At 50.5% G+C, this 24,836-nt stretch overlaps 1 protein-coding gene across 2 annotated transcripts in view; it reads right to left on the reverse strand.

Annotated features, from left to right (window-relative positions):
- Positions 1-24,836, reverse strand: part of LOC139235598 (tubulin polymerization-promoting protein family member 3-like) — a 76,865-nt gene that overhangs the window by 24,849 nt on the left and 27,180 nt on the right. Inside the window, exon 2 of one of the 2 annotated variants that reach the window (XM_070866632.1) lies at positions 9,645-9,847. In XM_070866632.1, coding sequence (XP_070722733.1) covers positions 9,645-9,826 — 182 coding nt within the window. In that variant the 5' untranslated portion in view covers positions 9,827-9,847. The remainder of the gene's footprint in view (positions 1-9,644; positions 9,848-24,836) is intronic. The other variant, XM_070866631.1, reaches the window with a different exon arrangement.

Raw genomic sequence — 24,836 nt, forward strand, 5'->3', positions numbered from 1 at the left:
GGGACTGAGAGACACCAGTCAGTGTACAGATATCGCCCTGAGGGAGAGGGACTGAGAGACACCAGTCAGTGTACAGATATCCCCCTGAGGGAGAGGGACTGAGAGACACCAGTCAGTGTACAGATATCTCCCTGAGGGAGAGGGACTGAGAGACACCAGTCAGTGTACAGATATCTCCCTGAGGGAGAGGGGACTGAGAGACACCAGTCAGTGTACAGATATCTCCCTGAGGGAGAGGGACTGAGAGACACCAGTCAGTGTACAGATATCTCCCTGAGGGAGAGGGACTGAGAGACACCAGTCAGTGTACAGATATCTCCCTGAGGGAGAGGGACTGAGAGACATCAGTCAGTTACAGATATCGCCCTGAGGGAGAGGGGACTGAGAGACACCAGTCAGTGTACAGATATCTCCCTGAGGGAGAGGGACTGAGGGACATCAGTCAGTGTACAGATATCTCCCTGAGGGAGAGGGACTGAGAGACACCAGTCAGTGTACAGATATCTCCCTGAGGGAGAGGGACTGAGAGACACCAGTCAATGTACAGATATCTCCCTGAGGGAGAGGGACTGAGAGACACCAGTCAGTGTACAGATATCTCCCTGAGGGAGAGGGACTGAGGGACATCAGTCAATTACAGATATCGCCCTGAGGGAGAGGGGACTGAGAGACACCAGTCAGTGTACAGATATCTCCCTGAGGGAGAGGGGACTGAGAGACACCAGTCAGTGTACAGATATCTCCCTGAGGGAGAGGGGACTGAGAGACACCAGTCAGTGTACAGATATCTCCCTGAGGGAGAGGGGACTGAGAGACACCAGTCAGTGTACAGATATCACCTTGGCGGAGAGGGACTGAGAGACACCAGTCAGTGTACAGATATCTCCCTGAGGGAGAGGGACTGAGAGACACCAGTCAGTGTACAGATATCACCCTGAGGGAGAGCAGACTGAGAGACAACAGTCAGTGTACAGATATCTCCCTGAGGGAGAGGGGACTGAGAGACACCAGTCAGTGTACAGATATCTCCCTGAGGGAGAGGGACTGAGAGACACCAGTCAGTGTACAGATATCTCCCTGAGGGAGAGGGACTGAGAGACACCAGTCAGTGTACAGATATCTCCCTAAGGGAGAGGGACTGAGGAACATCAGTCAGTGTACAGATATCTCCCTGAGGGAGAGGGGACTGAGAGACACCAGTCAGTGTACAGATATCTCCCTGAGGGAGAGGGACTGAGAGACACCAGTCAGTGTACAGATATCACCCTGAGGGAGAGGGACTGAGGGACACCAGTCAGTGTACAGATATCTCCCTGAGGGAGAGGGACTGAGAGACACCAGTCATTGTACAGATATCTCCCTGAGGGAGAGGGACTGAGAGACACCAGTCAGTGTACAGATATCCCCCTGAGGGAGAGGGGACTGAGAGACACCAGTCAGTGTACAGATATCGCCCTGAAGGAGAGGGACTGAGAGACATCAGTCAGTGAACAGATAGCTCCCTGAGGGAGAGGGACTGAGGGACATCAGTCAGTGTACAGATATCTCCCTGAGGGAGAGAGACTGAGAGACACCAGTCAGTGTACAGATATCTCCCTGAGGGAGAGGGGACTGAGAGACACCAGTCAGTGTACAGATATCTCCCTGAGGGAGAGGGACTGAGAGACACCAGTCAGTGTACAGATATCACCCTGAGGGAGAGCAGACTGAGAGACAACAGTCAGTGTAAAGATATCTCCCTGAGGGAGAGGGGACTGAGAGACACCAGTCAGTGTACAGATATCTCCCTGAGGGAGAGGGACTGAGAGACACCAGTCAGTGTATAGATATCACCCTGAGGGAGAGGGGATTGAGAGACACCAGTCAGTGTACAGATATCTCCCTGAGGGAGAGGGACTGAGGGACATCAGTCAGTTACAGATATCGCCCTGAGGGAGAGGGGACTGAGAGACACCAGTCAGTGTACAGATATCTCCCTGAGGGAGAGGGACTGAGGGACATCAGTCAGTGTACAGATATCTCCCTGAGGGAGAGGGACTGAGAGACACCAGTCAGTGCACAGATATCTCCCTGAGGGAGAGGGACTGAGAGACACCAGTCAATGTACAGATATCTCCCTGAGGGAGAGGGACTGAGAGACACCAGTCAGTGTACAGATATCTCCCTGAGGGAGAGGGACTGAGGGACATCAGTCAATTACAGATATCGCCCTGAGGGAGAGGGGACTGAGAGACACCAGTCAGTGTACAGATATCTCCCTGAGGGAGAGGGGACTGAGAGACACCAGTCAGTGTACAGATATCTCCCTGAGGGAGAGGGACTGAGAGACACCAGTCAGTGTACAGATATCTCCCTGAGGGAGAGGGGACTGAGAGACACCAGTCAGTGTACAGATATCTCCCTGAGGGAGAGGGACTGAGAGACACCAGTCAGTGTACAGATATCTCCCTGAGGGAGAGGGACTGAGAGACACCAGTCAGTGTACAGATATCTCCCTGAGGGAGAGGGGACTGAGAGACACTAGTCAGTGTACAGATATCTCCCTGAGGGAGAGGGGACTGAGAGACAACAGTCAGTGTACAGATATCACCCTGAGGGAGAGCAGACTGAGAGACAACAGTCAGTGTACAGATATCTCCCTGAGGGAGAGGGGACTGAGAGACACCAGTCAGTGTACAGATATCTCCCTGAGGGAGAGGGGACTGAGAGACAACAGTCAGTGTACAGATATCACCCTGAGGGAGAGCAGACTGAGAGACAACAGTCAGTGTACAGATATCTCCCTGAGGGAGAGGGGACTGAGAGACACCAGTCAGTGTGCAGATATCTCCCTGAGGGAGAGGGACTGAGAGACACCAGTCAGTGTATAGATATCACCCTGAGGGAGAGGGGACTGAGAGACAACAGTCAGTGTACAGATATCTCCCTGAGGGAGAGGGGACTGAGAGACACCAGTCAGTGTACAGATATCTCCCTGAGGGAGAGGGACTGAGAGACACCAGTCAGTGTATAGATATCACCCTGAGGGAGAGGGACTGAGAGACACCAGTCAGTGTACAGATATCTCCCTGAGGGAGAGGGGACTGAGAGACACCAGTCAGTATACAGATACCTCCCTGAGGGTGAGGGACTGAGGGACACCAGTCAGTGTACAGATATCGCCCTGAGGGAGAGGGGACCGAGAGACACCAGTCAGTGTACAGATATCTCCCTGAGGGAGAGGGACTGAGGGACACCAGTCAGTGTACAGATATCTCCCTGAGGGAGAGGGGACTGAGAGACACCAGTCAGTATACAGATATCTCCCTGAGGGAGAGGGACTGAGAGACACCAGTCAGTGTACAGATATCTCCCTGAGGGAGAGGGGACTGAGAGACACCAGTCAGTGTACAGATATCACCCTGGGGGAGAGGGACTGAGAGAGACCAGTCAGTGCACAGATATCTCCCTGAGGGAGAGGGACTGAGAGACACCAGTCAGTATACAGATATCTCCCTGAGGGAGAGGGACTGAGAGACATCAGTCAGTGTACAGATACCTCCCTGAGGGAGAGGGGACTGAGAGACACCAGTCAGTGTACAGATATCTCCCTGAGGGAGAGGGACTGAGAGACACCAGTCAGTGTATAGATATCACCCTGAGGGAGAGGGACTGAGAGACACCAGTCAGTGTACAGATATCTCCCTGAGGGAGAGGGGACTGAGAGACACCAGTCAGTGTACAGATATCTCCCTGAGGGAGAGGGGACTGAGAGACACCAGTCAGTATACAGATACCTCCCTGAGGGAGAGGGACTGAGGGACACCAGTCAGTGTATAGATATCTCCCTGAGGGAGAGGGACTGAGAGACACCAGTCAGTGTACAGATATCTCCCTGAGGGAGAGGGACTGAGGGACATCAGTCAATTACAGATATCGCCCTGAGGGAGAGGGGACTGAGAGACACCAGTCAGTGTACAGATATCTCCCTGAGGGAGAGGGGACTGAGAGACACCAGTCAGTGTACAGATATCTCCCTGAGGGAGAGGGACTGAGAGACACCAGTCAGTGTACAGATATCTCCCTGAGGGAGAGGGGACTGAGAGACACCAGTCAGTGTACAGATATCTCCCTGAGGGAGAGGGACTGAGAGACACCAGTCAGTGTACAGATATCTCCCTGAGGGAGAGGGACTGAGAGACACCAGTCAGTGTACAGATATCTCCCTGAGGGAGAGGGGACTGAGAGACACTAGTCAGTGTACAGATATCTCCCTGAGGGAGAGGGGACTGAGAGACAACAGTCAGTGTACAGATATCACCCTGAGGGAGAGCAGACTGAGAGACAACAGTCAGTGTACAGATATCTCCCTGAGGGAGAGGGGACTGAGAGACACCAGTCAGTGTACAGATATCTCCCTGAGGGAGAGGGGACTGAGAGACAACAGTCAGTGTACAGATATCACCCTGAGGGAGAGCAGACTGAGAGACAACAGTCAGTGTACAGATATCTCCCTGAGGGAGAGGGGACTGAGAGACACCAGTCAGTGTGCAGATATCTCCCTGAGGGAGAGGGACTGAGAGACACCAGTCAGTGTATAGATATCACCCTGAGGGAGAGGGGACTGAGAGACAACAGTCAGTGTACAGATATCTCCCTGAGGGAGAGGGGACTGAGAGACACCAGTCAGTGTACAGATATCTCCCTGAGGGAGAGGGACTGAGAGACACCAGTCAGTGTATAGATATCACCCTGAGGGAGAGGGACTGAGAGACACCAGTCAGTGTACAGATATCTCCCTGAGGGAGAGGGGACTGAGAGACACCAGTCAGTATACAGATACCTCCCTGAGGGTGAGGGACTGAGGGACACCAGTCAGTGTACAGATATCGCCCTGAGGGAGAGGGGACCGAGAGACACCAGTCAGTGTACAGATATCTCCCTGAGGGAGAGGGACTGAGGGACACCAGTCAGTGCACAGATATCTCCCTGAGGGAGAGGGGACTGAGAGACACCAGTCAGTATACAGATATCTCCCTGAGGGAGAGGGACTGAGAGACACCAGTCAGTGTACAGATATCTCCCTGAGGGAGAGGGGACTGAGAGACACCAGTCAGTGTACAGATATCACCCTGGGGGAGAGGGACTGAGAGAGACCAGTCAGTGCACAGATATCTCCCTGAGGGAGAGGGACTGAGAGACACCAGTCAGTATACAGATATCTCCCTGAGGGAGAGGGACTGAGAGACATCAGTCAGTGTACAGATACCTCCCTGAGGGAGAGGGGACTGAGAGACACCAGTCAGTGTACAGATATCTCCCTGAGGGAGAGGGACTGAGAGACACCAGTCAGTGTATAGATATCACCCTGAGGGAGAGGGACTGAGAGACACCAGTCAGTGTACAGATATCTCCCTGAGGGAGAGGGGACTGAGAGACACCAGTCAGTATACAGATACCTCCCTGAGGGAGAGGGACTGAGGGACACCAGTCAGTGTATAGATATCTCCCTGAGGGAGAGGGACTGAGAGACACCAGTCAGTGTACAGATATCACCCTGAGGGAGAGGGACTGAGGGACATCAGTCAGTTACAGATATCGCCCTGAGGGAGAGGGGATTGAGAGACACCAGTCAGTGTACAGATATCTCCCTGAGGGAGAGGGACTGAGAGACACCAGTCAGTGTACAGGTATCACCCTGAGGGAGAGCAGACTGAGAGACAACAGTCAGTGTACAGATATCTCCCTGAGGGAGAGGGGACTGAGAGACACCAGTCAGTGTTCAGATATCTCCCTGAGGGAGAGAGACTGAGAGACACCAGTCAGTGTACAGATATCACCCTGAGGGAGAGCAGACTGAGAGACAACAGTCAGTGTAAAGATATCTCCCTGAGGGAGAGGGGACTGAGAGACACCAGTCAGTGTACAGATATCTCCCTGAGGGAGAGGGACTGAGAGACACCAGTCAGTGTATAGATATCACCCTGAGGGAGAGGGGATTGAGAGACACCAGTCAGTGTACAGATATCTCCCTGAGGGAGAGGGACTGAGGGACATCAGTCAGTTACAGATATCGCCCTGAGGGAGAGGGGACTGAGAGACACCAGTCAGTGTACAGATATCTCCCTGAGGGAGAGGGACTGAGGGACATCAGTCAGTGTACAGATATCTCCCTGAGGGAGAGGGACTGAGAGACACCAGTCAGTGTACAGATATCTCCCTGAGGGAGAGGGACTGAGAGACACCAGTCAATGTACAGATATCTCCCTGAGGGAGAGGGACTGAGAGACACCAGTCAGTGTACAGATATCTCCCTGAGGGAGAGGCACTGAGGGACATCAGTCAATTACAGATATCGCCCTGAGGGAGAGGGGACTGAGAGTCACCAGTCAGTGTACAGATATCTCCCTGAGGGAGAGGGGACTGAGAGACACCAGTCAGTGTACAGATATCTCCCTGAGGGAGAGGGACTGAGAGACACCAGTCAGTGTACAGATATCTCCCTGAGGGAGAGGGGACTGAGAGACACCAGTCAGTGTACAGATATCTCCCTGAGGGAGAGGGACTGAGAGACACCAGTCAGTGTACAGATATCTCCCTGAGGGAGAGGGACTGAGAGACACCAGTCAGTGTACAGATATCTCCCTGAGGGAGAGGGGACTGAGAGACACCAGTCAGTGTACAGATATCTCCCTGAGGGAGAGGGGACTGAGAGACAACAGTCAGTGTACAGATATCACCCTGAGGGAGAGCAGACTGAGAGACAACAGTCAGTGTACAGATATCTCCCTGAGGGAGAGGGGACTGAGAGACACCAGTCAGTGTACAGATATCTCCCTGAGGGAGAGGGACTGAGAGACACCAGTCAGTGTATAGATATCACCCTGAGGGAGAGGGGACTGAGAGACACCAGTCAGTGTACAGATATCTCCCTGAGGGAGAGGGGACTGAGAGACACCAGTCAGTGTACAGATATCACCCTGAGGGCGAGCAGACTGAGAGACAACAGTCAGTGTACAGATATCTCCCTGATGGAGAGGGGACTGAGAGACACCAGTCAGTGTACAGATATCTCCCTGAGGGAGAGGGACTGAGAGACACCAGTCAGTGTATAGATATCACCCTGAGGGAGAGGGACTGAGAGACACCAGTCAGTGTACAGATATCTCCCTGAGGGAGAGGGGACTGAGAGACACCAGTCAGTATACAGATACCTCCCTGAGGGTGAGGGACTGAGGGACACCAGTCAGTGTACAGATATCGCCCTGAGGGAGAGGGGACTGAGAGACACCAGTCAGTGTACAGATATCACCCTGAGGGAGAGCAGACTGAGAGACAACAGTCAGTGTACAGATATCTCCCTGAGGGAGAGGGGACTGAGAGACACCAGTCCGTGTACAGATATCTCCCTGAGGGAGAGGGACTGAGAGACACCAGTCAGTGTATAGATATCACCCTGAGGGAGAGGGGACTGAGAGACACCAGTCAGTGTCCAGATATCTCCCTGAGGGAGAGGGGACTGAGAGACACCAGTCAGTGTACAGATATCACCCTGAGGGAGAGCAGACTGAGAGACAACAGTCAGTGTACAGATATCTCCCTGAGGGAGAGGGGACTGAGAGACACCAGTCAGTGTACAGATATCTCCCTGAGGGAGAGGGGACTGAGAGACACCAGTAAGTGTACAGATATCTCCCTGAGGGAGAGGGACTGAGAGACACCAGTCAGTGTACAGATATCTCCCTGAGGGAGAGGGGACTGAGAGACACCAGTCAGTGTACAGATATCTCCCTGAGGGAGAGGGACTGAGAGACACCAGTCAGTGTATAGATATCACCCTGAGGGAGAGGGACTGAGAGACACCAGTCAGTGTACAGATATCTCCCTGAGGGAGAGGGGACTGAGAGACACCAGTCAGTATACAGATACCTCCCTGAGGGAGAGGGACTGAGGGACACCAGTCAGTGTTTTGATATCTCCCTGAGGGAGAGGGACTGAGAGACACCAGTCAGTGTACAGATATCACCCTGAGGGAGAGAGACTGAGGGACATCAGTCAGTTACAGATATCGCCCTGAGGGAGAGGGGATTGAGAGACACCAGTCAGTGTACAGATATCTCCCTGAGGGAGAGGGACTGAGAGACACCAGTCAGTGTACAGGTATCACCCTGAGGGAGAGCAGACTGAGAGACAACAGTCAGTGTACAGATATCTCCCTGAGGGAGAGGGGACTGAGAGACACCAGTCAGTGTACAGATATCTCCCTGAGGGAGAGGGACTGAGAGACACCAGTCAGTGTACAGATATCACCCTGAGGGAGAGCAGACTGAGAGACAACAGTCAGTGTAAAGATATCTCCCTGAGGGAGAGGGGACTGAGAGACACCAGTCAGTGTACAGATATCTCCCTGAGGGAGAGGGACTGAGAGACACCAGTCAGTGTATAGATATCACCCTGAGGGAGAGGGGATTGAGAGACACCAGTCAGTGTACAGATATCTCCCTGAGGGAGAGGGACGGAGAGACACCAGTCAGTGTACAGATATCTCCCTGAGGGAGAGGGACGGAGAGACACCAGTCAGTGTACAGATAGCTCCCTGAGGGAGAGGGACGGAGAGACACCAGTCAGTGTACAGATATCTCCCTGAGAGATCAATTCTCAATCAAAAGGTTGTGCGTTCGAATCCCACTCCAGAGCCTCGAGTTGCGACACTTCAGTTCCGAGGGAGCGCTGCACTGTTGGAGGTGCCATCTTTCAGACAAGCGGACCGTCTGCTCTCTCGGGTGGACGTAAACGATCCCACGGCCTCTATTTGGAAGAAGAGCAGGGGATTTCTCCCCGGTGTCCTGGGGCCAATATTTATCCCGCAACCAATATCACTAAAAAACAGATTATCTGGGTCATTATCACATTGCTGTGTGTGGGAGCTTGCTGTGCACAAATTGGCTGCTGTGTTTCCCCCATTACAACAGTAACTACACTCCAAAAGTGCATTTGGATGTCCTGAGGTCGTGAAAGGCGCTATAGAAATGCAAGTCCTTTCTTTCTACCGAAAAAATTGGCCGAGTTCAAAGTTTTTAAGAAAGGAAGGAAGTAAAGACTTGGATTTATATAGCGCCTTTCACAACCACCGGACGTCCCAAAGCGCTTTACAGCCAATGAAGTACTTTTGGAGTGCAGTCACTGTTGTAATGTGGGAAACGCCAATTTGCGCACAGCAAGCTCCCACACACAGCGACGTGATAATGACCCAGATCATCTGTTTTTTTGTTTACGTTGATTGAGGGATAAATATTGGCCGGGGATAACTACTGTGGTTTTCTTCAAAATAGTGGCCGTGGGATCTTTTCCGTCCACCTGAGAAGAGCAGGCGGGGCCCCTCGGTTTAACGTCCCATCCGAAAGACGGCACCTCCGACAGTGCGGCACTCCCTCAGCTCCACACGGGGAGTGTCAGCCTGGATTTACGCGCTCGCGTCCCTGGGGTGGGACTTGAACCCACAACCTTCTGACTCCGAGGCGAGGGTGCTGCCCACTGAGCCACGGCTGGCACACACGTGCGGGTGGGCAGGCGGGGGGGGGGGAGGGCAGCACTGGCGATCAGGGCGGAGTTAAGATGTGATGCGCTCACGCAGGAGTTGGCCCAATCAGCAGGCGGCCACTTACTTGACCTTGGAGAAGACGATGTCCACGTCCGTGCCTGTGACAGTCTTGCCGTCGATCACCTTGCAGTCCTTGCAGAGCTTGGCGAAGTTCTTGCCGGTCATGTCGTTGCCGGTGGCCTTGGTGTCGCCGTGGACAGCGAACTTGCGGAAGGACTGCTCCAGGCTCACCGCCCCTTCGGCCATGTTGCTGGCACCTGGGATCTGCTGGGTGGGAGATGGAGGCGAATGAGAAGGTGACTTGCCCCACCGCCCGCTTCCTGCCCCCCCCGCCCCCACACCTTGGTTATCGCTCCCGCCATTGTGGCCTTCCTGCTGGGTTTCTCCAAAGCTTCTGGACGGGATATAAAAAACATACAAACTCATCCACTTTGGCAGGAACAACCAAAAAAGCAGAATATTTGTTGAATGGCGAGAGATTGGGAAGTGTTGGTGTTCAGAGAAACCTGGGTGTCCTTGTACATCAATCACTGAAAGTTAACATGCAGGTACAGCTATTGCTGGTTGCATCTGTAAATCAATTGTAAATCAAGTGCCCCCTGATTAAAGTGGGGGCGAGCACCAAAACCGACACATTAAACAAATTAAACTTTGGACAGCAACTTACTACAAATTAAAATTTGGTTGTCGGGGGTGATGATGCAAGCCATTGAGAAAGCAAAGGGTATGTTATCTTCTGTTTCAAAGGGATTAGAGCGTAAGAGTAAAGGGGGCCAAAATTGCCCTAAACAGAGCGCACAATTCGAATAAAAAGATTATTCCCCATCCCAATCCATGGGGCGGGTAATAGAAACATAGACAATAGGTGCAGGAGTAGGCCATTCGGCCCTTCGAGCCTGCACCGCCATTCAATATGATCATGGCTGATCATTCTCCTCAGTACCCCTTTCCTGTTTTCTCTCCATACCCCTTGATCCCTTTAGCCGTAAGGGCCATATCTAACTCCCTCTTGAATATATCCAATGAACTGGCCCCAACAACTCTCTGCGGCAGGGAATTCCACAGGTTAACAATTCTCTGAGTGAAGAAGTTTCTCCTCATCTCGGTCGTAAATGGCTTACCCCTTATCCTTAGACTGTGTCTCCTGGTTCTGGACATCCCCAACATCAGGAACATTCTTCCTGCATCTAACCTGTCCCATAGAAACATAGAAAATAGGTGCAGGAGTAGGCCATTCGGCCCTTCTAGCCTGCACCGCCATTCAATGAGTTCATGGCTGAACATTCAACTTCAGTACCCCATTCCTGCTTTCTCGCCATACCCCTTGATCCCCCTAGTAGTAAGGACCTCATCTAACTCCTTTTTGAATATATTTAGTGAATTGGCCTCAACAACTTTCTGTGGTAGAGAATTCCACAGGTTCACCACTCTCTGGGTGAAGAAGTTCCTCCGCATCTCGGTCCTAAATGGCTTACCCCTTATCCTTAAACTGTGACCCCTGGTTCTGGACTTCCCCAACATTGGGAACATTCTTCCTGCATCTAACCTGTCTAACCCCGTCAGAATTTTAAATGTTTCTATGAGATCCCCTCTCATCCTTCTAAACTCCAGTGAGTACAGGCCCAGTCGATCCAGTCTCTCCTCATATGTCAGTCCTGCCATCCCTGGAATCAGTCTGGTGAACCTTTGCTGCACTCCCTCAATAGCAAGAACGTCCTTCCTTAGATTAGGAGACCAAAACTGAACACAATATTCCAGGTGAGGCCTCACCAAGGCCCTGTACAACTGCAGTAACACCTCCCTGCTCCTATACTCAAATCCCCTCGCTATGAAGGCCAACATACCATTTGCTTTCTTCACCGCCTGCTGTACCTGCATGCCAACTTTCAATGACTGATGTACCATGACACCCAGGTCTCGTTGCACCTCCCCTTTTCCTAATCTGCTGCCATTCAGATAATATTCTGTCTTCTTGTTTTTGCCCCCAAAGTGGATAACCTCACATTTATCCACATTATACTGCGTCTGCCATGTATTTGCCCACTCACCTAACCTGTCCAAGTCACCCTGCAGCCTCTTAGCGTCCTCCTCACAGCTCACACCGCCACCCAGCTTAGTGTCATCTGCAAACTTGGAGATATTACACTCAATTCCCTCATCCAAACAATTGGCCTCTTTAAATGTTTTGATTTGTCCGGGCGAGGTTCTGGGAGGCTGAGGGGTGGAAATAGGTCGGGAGCGGGCGGAAAGCGGGCAGGGTCGTCAGTGCGGTGCTGATTTGCCATGTCACGCTGACACGTAACAACATCCCTCCCTTTCAGTTATAGAGGGGAAATGTCTTCACCCAGAGGGTGGTGGGGATCTGGGGTGGAACTCACGGCCTGAAAGGGGGGGTAGAGGCCGAAACCTTCACCACATTTAAAAAGTACCTGGATGTGCCCCTGAAGTTCTGTAACCTACAGGGCTACGGACCGAGAGCTGGAAAGTGGGATAAGAAATAGGAGCAGGAGTCGGCCATTCGGCCCCTCGAGCCTGCTCCGCCATTCAATAAGATCATGGCTGATCTGATCATGGACTCAGCTCCACTTCCCCGCCCGCTCCCCACAACCCTTCACTCCCTCAATCTCTCAGGGTATCTCTCAGTCCCTCTCCCTCAGGGTGATATCTGTACACTGACTGGTGTCCCTCAATCCCTCTCCCTCAGGGAGATATCTGTACACTGACAGGTGTCTCTCAGTCCCCTCTCCCTCAGGGAGATATCTGTACACTGACTGGTGTCTCTCAGTCCCTCTCCCTCAGGGAGATATCTGTACACTGACTGGTGTCTCTCAGTCCCTCTCCCTCAGGGAGATATCTGTACACTGACTGGTGTCCCTCAATCCCTCTCCCTCAGGGAGATATCTGTACACTGACAGGTGTCTCTCAGTCCCCTCTCCCTCAGGGAGATATCTGTACACTGACTGGTGTCTCTCAGTCCCTCTCCCTCAGGGAGATATCTGTACACTGACTGGTGTCTCTCAGTCCCTCTCCCTCAGGGAGATATCTGCACACTGACTGGTGTCTCTCAGTCCCTCTCCCTCAGGGCGATATCTGTACACTGACTGGTGTCTCTCAGTCCCTCTCCCTCAGGGAGATATCTGTACACTGACTGGTGTCTCTCAGTCCCCTCTCCCTCAGGGAGATAAGAACATAAGAAATAGGAGCAGGAATAGGCTATTTGGCCCCTCGAGCCTGCTCCGCCATTCAATAAGATCATGGCTGATCTGATCATGGACTCAGCTCCACTTCCCCACCCGCTCCCCATAACTCTTTACTCCCTCAAAAATCTGTCTATCTCCACCTTAAATATATTCAATGACCCAGCCTCCACAGCTCTCTGGGGCAGAGAATTCCACAGATTTACAACCCTCTGAGAGAAGAAATTCCTCCTCATCTCCGTTTTAAATTGGCGGACCATTATTCTGAGACTATATCCCCTAGTTCTAGATTCCCCCACGAGGGGAAACATCCTCTCTGCATCTACCTTGTCGAGCCCCCTCATAATCTTATACGTTTCAATAAGATCACCTCTCATTCTTCTGAACTCCAATGAGTAGAGGCCCAACCTGCTCAACCTTTCTTCATAAGTCAACCCCCTCATCCCCGGAATCAACCGAGTGAACCTTCTCTGAAGAGCCTCCAATGCAAATATATCCTTCCGTAAATACAGAGACCAAAACTGCACGCAGTACTCTATGATTAGGCTGGATAGCTCTTGGTCGGCCGGCATGGATACGATGGGCCGAACTGGCCTCCTTCCTTTCTATGGTTCTATGAACTGATGGGGCAGATAGAGAGAAACGCTTTTCGCTGATTGGGGATTCTAAGACTAGGCGACAGAGCCTAAAAATTAGAGCCAGACCTTTCAGGCGTGAAGTTGGGAAGCACTTTCTACAGGCAAAGGGTGATAGACGTTTGGAACTATCTTCCGCAAACAGCAGTTGATGCTGGGTCAATTGTTAATTTTAAATCTGAGAATGATAGATTTTTGTTAACCAAAGGTATTAAGGGATCTGAGGCTCATATTCCCTCAGTTAGATCAATGTTAGATCGCAGATCAGTCATAATCTCATTGAGTGGCAGAACAGACTCGAGGGGCTGAATGGCCTCCTCCTGTCCCTGTGTAACCGGCCCGAGGGGCTGAATGGCCTCCTCCTGTTCCTATGTAACAGGCTCGAGGGACTGAATGGGCCTCCTGTTCCTGTGTAACAGGCCTGAGGGGCTGAATGGCCTCCTCCTGTCCCTGTGTAACAGGCTCGAGGGGCTGAATGGCCTCCTGTTCCTATGTAACAGACCCGAGGGGCTGAATGGCCTCCTCCTGTTCCTGTGTAACAGGCTCGAGGGGCTGAATGGCCTCCTGTTCCTATGTAACAAGCCTGAGGGGCTGAATGGCCTCCTCCTGTCACTGTGTAACAGGCTCGAGGGGCTGAATGGCCTCCTGTTCCTACGTAACAGGGCTGAGGGGCTGAATGGCCTCCTGTTCCTATGTAACAGGCCTGAGGGGCTGAATGGCCTCCTCCTGTCACTGTGTAACAGGCTCGAGGGGCTGAATGGCCTCCTGTTCCTATGTAACAGGGCCGAGGGGCTGAGTGGCCTCTTCCTGTTCTTGTGTAACAGGCTCGAGGGGCTGAATGGCCTCCTGTTCCTATGTAACAGGCCCGAGGGGCTGAATGGCCTCCTCCTGTCCCTGTGTAACAGGCTTGAGGGGCTGAATGGCCTCCTGTTCCTATGTAACAGGTCAGAGGGGCTGAATGGCCTCTTCCTGTTCCTGTGTAACAGGCCCGAGGGACTGAATGGCCTCCTCCTGTCCCTGTGTAACAGGCCCAAGGGCCTGAATGGCCTCCTCCTGTCCCTGTGTAACAGGCTCAAGGGGCTGAATGGCCTCCTCCTGTCCTTGTGTAACAGGCCTGAGGGGCTGAATGGCCTCCTCCTGTTCCTATGTTCCTGAAGAGTGGAGGAAGCCTTTACGATTTGATAGTAACATTCAATAGACAATTGGTTATATTTGCAGGCGATGGGCAAAGAGCAGGGCGGGGGGGTGGGGCGGTGGGGGGGGGAGGGGGAAAGAGACTAATTGGATAGCTCTGGCACGATGGCCTCCCCCTATGATTCTATGATCCTTTTCCAGGAGTCTAAACACGGTGGAGTTCTGCCCTTCCTCAGTTTCTCTGCTCTCATACAACCTACGTGTTTCCATCCCCTGCTACCCACTGCTTCCCGATTTACCTCGCCATCTCCCCGACTCTCACCAACCTTGGTCATGAGGTAATGCATTTGGGGAGGGTTAACAAGGCGAGGGAATACACGTTAAATGGTAGGACACTGAGACGTGTAGAGGAACAGAGGGACCTGGGAGTGCAGGTCCACAGATCCCTGAAGGTAGCAGGCCAGGTGGATAAGGTGGTTAAGAAGGCATACGGAATGCTTGCCTTTATTAGCCGAGGCATAGAATACAAGAGCAGGTGGGTTATGCTTGAACTGTATGAAACACTGGTTAGGCCACAGCTGGAGTACTGCGTGCACTGTTCTGGTCACCACATTACAGGAAGGACGTGATTGCACTGGAGAGGGTACAGAGGAGATTTACCAGGATGTTGCCGGAACTGGAGAATTTTAGCGATGAGGAAAGATTGGATAGGCTGGGGTTGTTTTCTTTGGAACAGAGGAGGCTGAGGGGGGACCTGATTGAGGTGTATAAAATTATGCGGGGCCTGGATAGAGAGGATAGGGCGGACCTGTTTCCCTCAACAACCAGGGGGCACAGACTTAAAGTAATTGCGGGGGGGAGGTTTAGAGGGGATTTGAGGGGAAATGTCTTCACCCAGAGGGCGGTGGGGGTCTGGGGCGGAACTCACGGCCTGAAAGGGTGGTAGAGGCAGAAACCCTCACCACATTTAAAAAGTACCTGGATGTGCCCCTGAAGTGCTGTAACCTACAGGGCTACGGACCCAGAGCGGGAAAGTGGGATTAGGCTGGGTAGCTCTTTGTCGGCCGGCACGGACACGATGGGCCGAAATGGTCTCCTTCCCTGCTGTAAATTTCTGTGATTCTATGTCCTGCACCAGGGGCCATGAGGCCTAGTGACCTTATCATTACTTATATATAAAGTCAGTGAGTGAATACAATTCCTGATGTGGCACTGAGCCCAACGGAGAGGGAGGTGTCCATTTTCAATCCATCCAGTCTGTGCTGTGTTACTTAGTCCCAGCCATGACTGGGCAGTAAGGAGTGCCGTAAGGTATTTGCTTCATGGGTTCTTTGCTTAAGAATTCATAGCAACACATTGCTATTTAAGAACTAGTTGGTTTATTAGCAAAGCTTTAACGATCACTCGACACATTACCGGTTCATCCACTAGGCTCACGACTGCATACCTCATCGTGGATGACCTCGACGAAAATGACCGGGGTTTTATTGAATCTTGTGAACAACACGTGACTTGCTAAGCCACTCACAATGCAACAGCTCCACCAACCTGTGAGCATACATTACAAGAGGGGAGGGGAGGGAGGTTACAATTGGCACTTAGACCCTCTCTCCTTGCCAGATAAATTTAAACCTGATGCAAATATCTAATATCGGATTCACCCTCCCACCCCCCCCATTCCTAGGTCCACAATATTTCTTCTTCATCCCTTGTTTAATAATGGGAAATGTGGAAATGGCTGGGACCTTAAACAATTATTTTGCTTCGGTCTTCACAGTGGAAGACACAAAAACCATGCCAAAAATTGCTGGTCACGGGAATGTGGGAAGGGAGGACCTTGAGATAATCACTATCACTAGGGGGGTAGTGCTGGACAGGCTAATGGGACTCATGGTAGACAAGTCCCCTGGTCCTGATGAAATGCATCCCAGGGTATTAAAAGAGATGGCGGAAGTTATAGCAGATGCATTCGTTATAATCTACCAAAATTCTCTGGACTCTGGGGAGGTACCATCGGATTGGAAAGCAGCTAATGTAACGCCTCTGTTTAAAAAAGGGGGCAGACAAAAGGCAGGTAACTATAGGCCGGTTAGTTTAACATCTGTAGTGGGGAAAATGCTTGAAGCTATCATTAAGGAAGAAATAGCGGGACATCGAGATAGGAATAGTGCAATCAAGCAGACGCAACATGGATTCATGAAGGGGAAATCATGTTTAACTAATTTACTGGAATTCTTTGAGGATATAATGAGCATGGTGGATAGAGGTGTACCGATGGATGTGGAGTATTTGGATTTCCAAAAGGCATTCAATAAGGTGCCACACAAAAGGTTACTGCAGAAGATAAAGGTACGCGGAGTCAGAGGAAATGTATTAGCATGGATCGAGAATTGGCTGGCTAACTAACAAAGCAGAGAGTCGGGATAAATGGGTCCTTTTCAGGTTGTCAATAGGTGGTTAGTGGTGTGCCACAGGGATCGGTGCTGGGACCACTACTATTTTCAATATACATAGATGACCTGGAAGAGGGGACAGAGTGTAGTGTAACAAAATTTCCAGATGACACAAAGATTAGTGGGAAAGCGGGTTGTGTAGAGGACATAGAGAGGCTGCAAAGAGATTTAGATAGGTTAAGCGAATGGGCTAAGGTTTGGCAGATGGAATACAATGTCGGAAAATGTGAGGTCATCCACCTTGGCAAAAAAAAAACAGTAAAAGGGAATATTATTTGAATGGGGAGAAATTACAACATGCTGCGGTGCAGAGGGACCTGGGGGTCCTTGTGCATGAATCCCAAAAAGTTAGTTTGCAGGTGCAGCAGGTAATCAGGAAGGCGAATGGAATGTTGGCCTTCATTGCGAGAGGGATGGAGTACAAAAGCAGGGAGGTCCTGCTGCAACTGTACAGGGTATTGGTGAGGCCGCACCTGGAGTACTGCGTGCAGTTTTGGTCACCTTACTTAAGGAAGGATATACTGGCTTTGGAGGGGGTACAGAGACGATTCACTGGGCTGATTCCGGAGATGAGGGGGTTACCTTATGATGATAGATTGAGTAGACTGGGTCTTTACTCGGAGTTCAGAAGGATGAGGGGTGATCTTATAGAAACATTTAAAATAATGAAAGGGATAGACAAGATAGAGGCAGAGAGGTTGTTTCCACTGGTCGGGGAGACTAGAACTAGGGGGCACAATACGGGGGGAGCCAATTTAAAACCGAGTTGAGAAGGAATTTCTTCTCCCAGAGGGTTGTGAATCTGTGGAATTCTCTGCCCAAGGAAGCAGTTGAGGCTATCTCATTGAATGTATTCAAATCACAGATAGATAGATTTTTAACCAATAAGGGAATTAAGGGTTACGGGGAGCGGGCGGGTAAGTGGAGCTGAGTCCACGGCCAGATCAGCCGTGATCTTGTTGAATGGCGGAGCAGGCTCGAGGGGCTAGATGGCCTACTCCTGTTCCTAATTCTTATGTTCTTATGTGTTGAGCATGTCTGCTCGGTCATGTTGTTCACACTCCCTCCCTGTTGATAAACATTACACTCCCTCGCTGACAAATCTCTACCACTGTGTATAAGTCGAGCTCATTCTGCAGGGTGAGATCACATTCCCTCGCAAACAACAGTGTCTATTGTATCTGTACATGTGCGTACAAGGTCTGACAGAGACACACACACGGTCCGTACAGTACCAGACGGGAGTGAATCGCTCCCTTTTACCCGCTGTGTGCTGTACATGTACAACTATTTTGTTGAAACTATAAATCAAGTGCCCCCTTTTTAAAGGGGCACTAAAACCCACAAATTAAACTTTTGGCATTAAAAGGATCATATTAAAATTTGATTGCCGGGGTGACGATGCACTCCAGTCCCTCCGGCGCCCACCTCTGGCGGAAGGCCGCGAGCGTACCGGTGGACACCGCGTGCTCCATCTCCAGGGACACACCTGGCTCGGATGTAACCGCGGAAGAGAGGCAGGCAGTCGGGCTGAACGACCCCCTCGCCCGCCCGCTGCCTGGACCGGCTGATGGCCCGCCTTGGCCAGGCCCGGGAGCAGTCCCATGACCTGCCCGCTCCCCTCCGCACAAGATGCCCAAAGATCAGGAGCTCAACAGCTCTACAACTATTTTAATAGAACATAAAATCCCCTTTCGACGTGGGCACATTTCAAATTAAACTTTTACTCAACAGCTCTACAACTATTTTTAGTTGATCTGTAAATCAAGTGCCCCCTGATTAAAGGGAGGGGGGGTCACTATAACCGACACATTAAACAAATTAAACTTTGCACAGTAAACTTCAATCAAATTAAAATTTGGTTGCCGGGGGTGATGATGCACTCCAGTGTTGTACATATACAGGAGCTGACACTGTGGCACACACATTTAGGACGGAGATGAGGAGGAATTTCTTCTCTCAGAGGATGGTGAATCTGTGGAGTTCTCTGCCCCAGAGAGCTGTGGAGGCTGGGTCTCTGGATATATTCAAGGCGGAGATAGAGAGACTTTTGGAGTCTGGTGGAACCAAGCGATATGGAGATCGGGCGGGAAAGTGGAGTTGGGGGGTCGATGATCAGCCGTGATCGTATTGAATGGCGGAGCAGGCTCGAGGGGCCGAATGGCCGACTCCTGCTCCTAATTCTTGTGAGAGGGAGCGCTATCGGCTCAATAATTGGATAATTTAAGGGTCGCGAAAGACACTGTTTAAATGCCCGTCTTTCTTTCTGTCACTGCACATTAGGTATGAGAGAGAGAGAGAGACAGGAAGGGAAAGAAGGGGTGTTGGACTATCCCGGCACTTATTGGGGTGAGGAAAGGCCTCTTTTAAATCTGCTGTCGCCCCGCTCCGACATGTGGTAAGCGGAGGGTGGGGCTACGACTCAAAGAGAGAAATAAATGAATTGATATAGCGCCTCGCACCTCTCCAGGACTTGCCAAAGCCTGCGAGCTGCCTGTGAAGTGCAGTCGTCGTGGTACAGTAATATGAGCAAACACTGCAGCCAACATGCACACAGCAAGATCCCACAAACTGCTTATGAATTAATTGACTAGATAATCCGTTTTGGTGACGGTGGTTAAGGGCCCAGGACACCAGGGAGAACCCCCCCAGACACCACTCTTCTTCCATTAGAGGCTGCGGGATCTTTTACATTCGCCTGAGAGCAGTCGGGGCCCATCGGTTTAACGTCTCAGCCAAAAGACGGCACCTCCGACAATGCAGCGCTCCCTCAGTGTACGGGCACTGGAAGATTCGGGTCTGTATTACGGGCTTAGGTCTCTGTAGTGGGGACTTGAGCCCACCGCCTTCTGATAAGAGAATGAGACTCTCTGAGCCAGAGATGACGCTTAAATTTATTACCAATTGCAGCCCCCACTACTGCCCCGTCCCTGGCTGGGATCTGCTAACTCAGAGAGAGAGAGAGAGAGAGAGAGAGTGCAAGACAGTGCAAGAGAGAGACAGTGCGAGATAGAGAGAGAGACACAGTGCGAGATAGAGAGAGAGAGTGCGAGACAGAGAGAGATAGTGAGAGGGAGAGACAGACAGACAGTGCGAGACAGAACGAGAGAGAGACAGAGAGAGAGAGAGTACGAGACAGAGAGAGATAGTGCGACAGAGAGAGAAAAACAGTATGAGATAGAGAGAAAGAGAAAGAGAAAGAGTATGAGACAAAGCGAGAGAGACAGAGAGAGAGAGAGAATGCGAGACATAGAAACATAGAAAATAGGTGCAGGAGTAGGCCATTCGGCCCTTCAAGCCTGCACCACCATTCAATAAGATCATGGCTGATCATTCACCTCAGTACCCCTTTCCTGCTTTCTCTCCATACCCCTTGATCCCTTTAGCTGTAAGGGCCATATCTAACTCCCTCTTTAATATATCCAATGAACTGGCATCAACAACCCTCTGCGGCAGAGAATTCCACAGGTTAATAACTCTCTGAGTGAAGAAGTTTCTCCTCATCTCAGTTCAAAATGGCTTACCCCTTATCCTTAGACTGTGTCCCCTGGTTCTGGACTTCCCCAACATCGGGAACATTCTTCCCGCATCTAACCTGTCCAGTCCCTTCAGAATTTTATATGTTTCTATGAGATCCCCTCTCATCCTTTTAAACTCCAGTGTATAAAGGCCCAGTCGATCCAGTCTCTCCTCATATGTCAATCCTGCCATCCCGGGAATTAGTCTGGTGAACCTTCGCTGCACTCCCTCAATAGCAAGAACGTCCTTCCTCAGATTAGGAGACCAAAACTGAACACAATGTTCCAGGTGAGGCCTCACCAAGGCCCTGTACAACTGCAGTAAGACCTCCCTGCTCCTATACTCAAATCCCCTAGCTATGAAGGCCAACATACCATTTGCCTTCTTCATCGCCTGCTGTACCTGCATGCCAACTTTCAGTGACTGATGTACCATGACACCCAGGTCTCGTTGCACCTTCCCTTTTCCTAATCTGCCGCCATTCAGATAATGTTCTGCCTTTGTGTTTTTGCCATCAAAGTGGATAACCTCACATTTATCCACATCATACTGCATCTGCCATGCATTTGCCCACTCACCTAACCTGTCCAAGTCACCCTGCAGCCTCTTAGCATCCTCCTCACAGCTCACACCGCCACCCAGCTTAGTGTCATCTGCAAACTTGGAGATATTACACTCAATTCCTTCATCTAAATCATTGATGTACATTGTAAATACCTGGGGTCCTAGCACTGAGCCCTGCGGCACCCCACTAGTCACTGCCTGCCATTCTGAAAAGGCCCCGTTTATCCCGACTCTCTGCTTCCTGTTTGCCAACCAGTTCTCTATCCACATCAGTACATTACACTCAATACCATGTGCTTTAATTTTGCACACCAATCTCTTGTGTGGGACCTTGTCAAAAGCCTTTTGAAAGTCGAAATATACCACATCCACTGGTTCTCCCTTGTCCACTCTATCAGTTACATCCTCAAAAAATCCTCGATTTGTCAAGCATAATTTCCCTTTCATAAATCCATGCTGACTTGGACCAATCCTGTCACTGCTTTCCAAATGTGCTGCTATTTCATCTTTAATAATTGATTCCAACATTTTCCCCACTACTGATGTCAGGCTAACCGGTCTATAATTACCCGTTTTCTCTCTCCCTCCTTTCTTAAAAAGTGGTGTTACATTAGCTACCCTCCAGTCCATCGGAACTGATCCAGAGTCGATAGAATGTTGGAAAATGATCACCAATGCATCCACTATTTCTAGGGCTACTTCCTTAAGTACTCTGGGATGCAGACTATCAGGCACTGGGGATTTATCGGCCTTCAATCCCATCAATTTCCCGAACACAATTTCCCACCTAATAAGGATATCCTTCAGTTCCTCCTTCTCACTAGACCCACTGTTCCCTCGTACATTCGGAAGGTTATTCGTGTCTTCCTTCATGAAAACAGAACCAAAGTATTTGTTCAAATGGTCTGCCATTTCTTTGTTCCACATTATAAATTCACCTGAATCTGACTGCAAAGGACCTACATTAGTTTTCACTAATCTTTTTCTCTTCACATATCTATAGAAGCTTTTGCAGTCAGTTTTTTATGTTCCCAGCAAGCTTCCTCTCATACTCTATTTCCCCCTCCTAATTAAACCCTTTGTCCTCCTCTGCTGAATTCTAAATTTCTCCCAGTCCTCAGGTTTGCGGCTTTTTCTGGCCAATGTATTTGCCTCTCCCTTGGATTTAACACTATCCTTCATTTCCCTTGTTAGCCACGGTTGAGCCACCTTTCCCGTTTTATTTTTACTCCAGACAGGGATGTACAATTGCTGAAGTTCATCCATGTGATCTTTAAATGTTTGCCATTGTCTATCCACCGTCAACCCTTTAAGTATCACTCGCCAGTCTATTCTAGCCAATTCACGTCTCATACCGTCGAAGTTAGCTTTCCTTAAGTTCAGGACCCTAGTCTCTGAATTAACTGTGTCATTCTCCATCTTAATAAAGAATTCTACCATATTATGGTCACTCTTCCCCAAGGGGCCTCGCACAACAAGATTGCTAATTAGTCCTTTCTCATTACACATCACCCAGTCTAGGATGGCCAGCCCTCTAGTTGGTTCCTCGACATATTGGTCGAGATAACCATCCCTAATACACTCCAGGAAATCCTCCTCCACCGCATTGCTACCAGTTTGGTTAGCCCAATCTATATGTAGATTAAAGTCACCCATGATAACTGCTGTACCTTTATTGCACACATCCCTTATTTCTTGTTTGATGCTGTCCCCAACCTCACTACTACTGTTTGGAGGTCTGTACACAACTCCCACTAGTGTTTTCTGCCCTTTGGTATTCCGCAGCTCCACCCATACCGATTCCACATCATCCAAGCTAATGTCCTTCCTTACTATTGTGTTAATTTCCTCTTTAATCAGCAACTCCACCCCACCTCCTTTTCCTTTCTGTCTATCCTTCCTGAATGTTGAATACCCCTGGATGTTGAGTTCCCAGCCTTGGTCACCCTGGAGCCATATCTCCATGATGCCAATTACATCGTATCCGTTAACTGCTATCTGCACAGTTAATTCATCCACCTTATTCCGAATACTCCTCACAGACAGAGCGAGAGAGACAGAGAGAGTGCGAGACAGTGCGAGAGAGAGAGAGTGCAAGAGAGTGCGAGACAGAGAGAGTGCGAGACAGAGCGAGAGAGAGACAGTGCGAGATAGAGAGAGTGCGAGACAGAAAGAGGGAGAGAGAGTTAGACAGTGCGAGAGAGACAGTGCGAGACAGAGAGAGAGAGAGAGAGAGAGAGAGAGAGAAAGACCGTGCGAGATAGCGAGAGAGTGCGAGACAGAGAGAGAGAGACAGAGAGAGAGTGCAAGACAGAGAGAGAGACAGTGCGAGATAGAGATATAGTGCGGGACAGTGAGAGAGAGAGAGTGCGAGAGTGCGAGACAGAGAGAAAGGGTGAAACAGAGAGGGAGAGAGTGCGAGACAGAGAGAGAGACAGTGAGAGAGAGAGTGAGAGAAAGAGAGTGAGAGACAGAAAAAGGAGAGAGAGAGACAGAGAGAGTGAGAGATAGAGAGTGAGAGATAGAAAAAGGAGAGAGAGACAGAGAAAGAGAGGAAGAGAGAGGGAGAGAGAGGGACAGACAGAGAGACAGAGAGAGAGAGTGCAAGTCAGAGAGAGAGAGACAAAGAGAGAGAGAGAGTGCGAGACAGAGAGAGAGAGACAAAGAGAGAGAGAGAGTGCGAGGCAGAGCGAGAGAGAGACAGAGAGAGAGAGTGCAAAACAGTGCGAGAGAGAGAGAGTACAAGAGTGAGAGAGAGAGAGAGAGACACAGAGAGAGAGAGAGCGAGAGAGAGCGACAGTATGAGACAGAGAGAGAGAGAGAGAGTGTGAGACAGAGAGAGAGAGTGCGAGACAGAATGAGAGACAGTGCAAGATAGAGAGAATGCGAGGCAGAAAGAGAGAGAGAGAAAGAGAGAGGAAGAGACAGAGAGAGAGAGAGAGAGAGTGCGAGAGTGCGAGACAGAGAGAGAGAGAGACAGAGAGAGTGAGACAGTGCGAGAGAGAGACAGAGACAGCGAGAGAAATAGAGAAGGTGAGAGACAGGGAGAGGGAGAGAGAGACAGAGAGAGGGAGAGAGAGAGAGAGAGAGTCAGTGGGGGATGGAATCTGCGGCCTTGTTAGTTGACGTTCAGTTGCTGAAAATAGACAAGACACGTGAGCTCTCCCTTGTCACGTCTGTCCCTGCTGCCTCGCCCCTGAAAACCCTTGGCACCTCTCTATCTCTGCTTTGAAGTAAAAGGAGCAACTATTTTTCTCTTGTTGTTAGGGAAACCAGCATCCTGGTGTTGTCCTGTGTGTTTAAATTGTTGCCGCAGCAACGGCAAATGCAAAGCCAACTAGTCAGCAACAACTGAAACCATCTCGCCTGAGGCAGGGCAGGGCTGGATAGGGCAACACTAAACATTAATCCTTATCTCATTGGGAACAAGAACAAGAGAGAGAGAGAGAGAGAGAGTGCAAGACACAGAGAGAGAGTGAGTGGGAGAGAGAGAGGGAGAGTGAGAGGGAGAGAGAGATAGAGAGGGACAGAGAGAGAGAGGGAGAGAGAGAGAGTGAGAGGGACAGAGAGAGGGAGAGAGAGTGAGAGCGAGAGAGAGAGATTGAGAGGAGAGAGAGATAGAGAGGGACAGAGAGAGAGGGACAGAGAGAGAGAGTGAGAGGGACAGAGAGAGGGAGAGAGAGTGAGAGCGAGAGAGAGAGAGGGATGGAGAGAGAGAGAGAGAGACAGAGAGGGACAGAGAGGGAGAGTGAGA

This window comes from Pristiophorus japonicus, chromosome 23, assembly GCF_044704955.1.
Source record: "Pristiophorus japonicus isolate sPriJap1 chromosome 23, sPriJap1.hap1, whole genome shotgun sequence".
Classification (NCBI taxonomy): domain Eukaryota; kingdom Metazoa; phylum Chordata; class Chondrichthyes; family Pristiophoridae; genus Pristiophorus; species Pristiophorus japonicus.